General features: G+C 49.4%; 1 protein-coding gene across 1 annotated transcript; it reads left to right on the forward strand.

Moving 5' to 3' along the window:
* The first annotated feature begins 2,481 nt into the window (after positions 1 to 2,481).
* LOC139028559 (protein PERCC1) lies at positions 2,482 to 3,387 on the forward strand. Its single transcript, XM_070446321.1, is given in 2 exon segments — positions 2,482 to 2,625; positions 2,747 to 3,387. Coding segments are annotated over 2 exon segments (762 nt in total). The 3' UTR covers positions 3,365 to 3,387.
* Positions 3,388 to 4,172: the final 785 nt, after the last annotated feature.

A 4,172-nucleotide genomic window follows, 5' to 3' on the forward strand; every position in this document is an offset into this window, starting at 1 on the left:
CTCAGTCTGACTCCAGGGTCTGTCTCAGTAGGTACTGTCTCAGTAGGTCTGTCTCAGTCTGACTCCAGGGTCTGTCTCAGTAGGTCTGCCTCCGTAGGTCTGTCTCAGTCTGACTCCAGGGTCTGTCAGTATCTCTGTATTTATTAGGGAGGCTGTGTGTGTGTGTGTGTGTGTGTGGTGTGGTGTGTGTGTGTGTGTGTGTGGTGGTGTGTGTGTGTGTGTGTGTGTTGGTGTGTGTGTGTGTGTGTGTGTGTGTGTGTGTTGTGTGTGTGTGGTGTTTGGTGTGTGTGTGTGCGCACGCACACGCCCCCCAGGCCTAGAGGGAAGCTAAAGTCATTCTGCTACCTAAGAATAGTAAAGCCCTCTTAACTGGGTCAAACAGCCGACCAATCAGCCTGTTACCCAACCCTGAGTAAATTTCTGGAAAGTGTGTTTGACCAGATACCATGCTATTTAATAGTAAACAAATTGACAACAGACGGTCAGCACGCTTATAGGGAAGGACATTCAACAGCACAGCATTTACACAAGTACTGTGTTACGTATGTGTTATGGCTTACACCCCCTGCTGTAATGTGATAAAGAGTTACCTGTCTAACAGAACACAGAGGGTGTTATGTAATGGAAGCTTCTCCCACATAATCCAGGTAGAATTCAGGAATTTCCCCAGGGCAGCTGTTTAGGCCCCTTACATTTTTCAATTCTTACTAACGACATTGTCACGCCCTGACCATAGTTTGCTTTGTATGTTTCTATGTTTTGTTTGGTCAGGGGTGTGATCTGAGTGGGCATCTATGTGTATGTCTAGTTTGTCTATTTTGTCTATTTAATACCTGGGTTAAATAAAGGGTTATATACAGTGGGGAGAACAAGTATTTGTACACTGCCGATTTTGCAGGTTTCCTACTTCACAAAGCATGTAGAAGGTCTGTAATTTTTATCATAGGACACTTCAACTGTGAGAGACGGAATCTAAAAAAAACAGAAATCACATTGTATGATTCTTTAAGTAATTAATTTGCATTTTTAATTGGATGACATTTGATCACCTACCAAGCAGTAAGAATTCCGTCTCCACAGACCTTGTAGTTTTCTTTAAGAAGCCCTCCTGTTCTCCACTCATGACCTGTATTAACTGCCACCTGTTTGAACTCGTTACCTGTATAAAAGACACTCAATCAACAGACTCCCCAACCTCTCCACAATGGCCAAGACCAGAGAGCTGTGTAAGGACATCAGGGATAAATGTAGACCTGCACAAGGCTGGGGTGGGCTACAGGACAATAGGCAAGCAGCTTGGTAGAAGGCAACAACTGTTGGTGCAATTATTGAAAAATTGAAGAAGTTAAGATGACGGTCAATCACCCTCGGTCTGGGGCTCCATGCAAGATCTCACCTCGAGGGGCATCAATGATCTGAGGAAGGTGAGGGATCAGCCAGAACTACACGGCAGGACCTGGTCAATGACCTGAAGAGAGCTGGACCACAGTCTCAAAAGAAAACCATTGAGTAACACACTACGCCGTCGGGATAAATACTGCAGCGCACGCAAGTCACCCTGCTCAAGCCAGCGCATGTCCAGGCCCGTTCTAAGTTGCCAATGACCATCTGGATGATCCAGAGGAGGAATGGGAGAAGGTCATGTGGTCTGAATAGACAAAATAGAGCTTTTTGGTCTAAACTCCATTTGCCGTGTTTGGAAGGAAGAAGAAGGATGAGTACAACCCCAAGACACCATCCCCAATACGTTGAAGCATGGAGGTGGAAAACATCATTCTTTGGGGATGCTTTCTGCAAAGGGGACAGGACGACTAAACCGTATTGAGGGAGGATGGATGGGGGGCCATGTATCGCAGATCTTGGCCAACAACCTCCTTCCCTCAGTAAGAGCATTGAAGATGTGTCGTAGCTGGGGTCTTCCAGCATGACAACGACCCGAAACACCACAGCCAGGGCAACTAAAGAGTGGCTCCGTAAGAAGCATCTCAAGGTCCTGGAGTGGCCTAGCCAGTCTCCAGACCTGAACCCAATAGAAAAATCTCTGGAGGGAGCTGAAAGTCCGTATTGCCCAACGACAGCCCGAAACCTGAGGATCTGGAGAAGGTCTGTATGGAGGAGTGGGCCAAAAATCCCTGCTACAGTGTGTGCAAACCTGTCAAGAACTACAGGAAACGTATGATTCTCTGTAATTGCAAATAAAGGTTTCTGTTACCAAATATTAAGTTCTGCTTTTCTGATGTATCAAATACTTATGTCATGCAATAAAATGCAAATTAGTACTTAAAAATCTTACAATGTGATTTCTGGATTTTTCTCTCACAGTTGAAGTGTACCTATGATAAAAATTACAGACCTCTACATTTGCTTTGTAAGTATCTCTCTCGGGTCTCTGTCCTCAGTTCTGATTGGTGTTCTGTCTCTGTCCTCAGTTCTGATTGGTGTTCTGTCTCTGTCCTCGGTTCTGATAATATTCATGTCAAGATGGCGGCGGGTGTCATCAGAACCTTCCGTCTCTCGGCCACTCCCTCCTGCTATCTACCCATGATCCTCCAACATTCCCTCATGGATGAGGAGGAGGAGGAAGGGGAAGAGGAAGAGGAGGAGGAGGAGGAAGAGGAAGAGGAGGTAAGTCCTTACAGCTCTTTTTAAACTTCTGACCTTTATCTCTGATATTAAAGGTGTCGTATTGATTTGACTCTTGTGTGCATATAAAATAAATGATTATTATTATTAATATTATTATTAGGAGAGGGAGGAAGAGGAAGGTGATGAGGAGGAGGAAGCTTTCTCAAGCCCCGCCCCTTGCTCGTCAGATCTGACCAATCAGCTGCTTCGGTTCGCTGACACCATCAGCCGGGACGTCATGCGGTATTTTGGCTGTCGCCACGACGACCCGGACGCCTGTGACATCTACAGCGACAATGACCGCATCTCCACGGCAACAAGCGGACGACGGCGTTACTATGATGATCTGGTTAGGATGGCAACAGGAAGCTCAGAGTCTGTGTCTAGGGCTGACAGTCGCCAAGGACCGTGTGTTTCTGTTGCCGGGGGTGATGGAAGTCTGGGTCCGTTGGCCGAGTTGTTTGACTGTCGGATAGGGCCGAGCCAGGGACGATGTCGTCCAATGAACAAGAGACACCTCCCTCTCAGCTTCTGGAACGAGCCAATCCCCTGCCTCCCTGTGGGCACGCTCATTAGCGCTGACAATACACGCACACACCACAACACACACTCGCATGACAACACGCACTCACACGACAACACACACACACACCCGGACTTCAGTGACCTGCTTGCTTARTGGGACCCCAATCCTGACCTCACACTCACTGACCTCACACACATCCAGACACCGACCTGACGGGGAACACACTGACCTCACACACATCCATCAGGACACTCCGACACCCTGACGGGGAACACACTGACCTCACAACACATCCAGACACCGACCTGACGGGGAACACACTGACTCCACACACATCCAGACACCGACCTGACGGGAACTCACTGACCTCACACACATCCAGACACCGACCTGACGGGGAACACACTGACCTCACACACATCCAGACACCGACCTGACGGGGAACACACTGACCTCACACCATCCAGACACCGACCTGACGGGGAACACCACTGACCTCACACACATCCAGACACCGACCTGACGGGGAACACACTGACCTCACACACATCCAGACACCGACCTGACGGGGAAACACTGACCTCACACACATCCAGACACCGACCTGACGGGGACACACTGACCTCACACCATCCAGACACCGACCTGACGGGGAACACACTGACCTCACACACATCCAGACACCGACCTGACGGGGAACACACTGACCTCACACACATCCAGACACCGACCTGACGGGGAACACACTGACCTCACACACATCCAGACACCGCCCTGACGGGGAACACACTGACCTCACACACATCCAGACACCGACCTGACGGGGAACACACTGACCTCACACACATCCAGACACTGACCTGACGGGGAACACACTGACCTCACACACATCCAGAACACCGACCTGACGGGGAACACACTGACCTCACACACATCCAGACACCGACCTGGCGGGGAACACACTGACCTGACGGGGAATACACCGACCTGGCGGGGAACACACCGACCTCACACACATCCA

This window comes from Salvelinus sp. IW2-2015, linkage group LG13, assembly GCF_002910315.2.
Source record: "Salvelinus sp. IW2-2015 linkage group LG13, ASM291031v2, whole genome shotgun sequence".
Classification (NCBI taxonomy): domain Eukaryota; kingdom Metazoa; phylum Chordata; class Actinopteri; order Salmoniformes; family Salmonidae; genus Salvelinus; species Salvelinus sp. IW2-2015.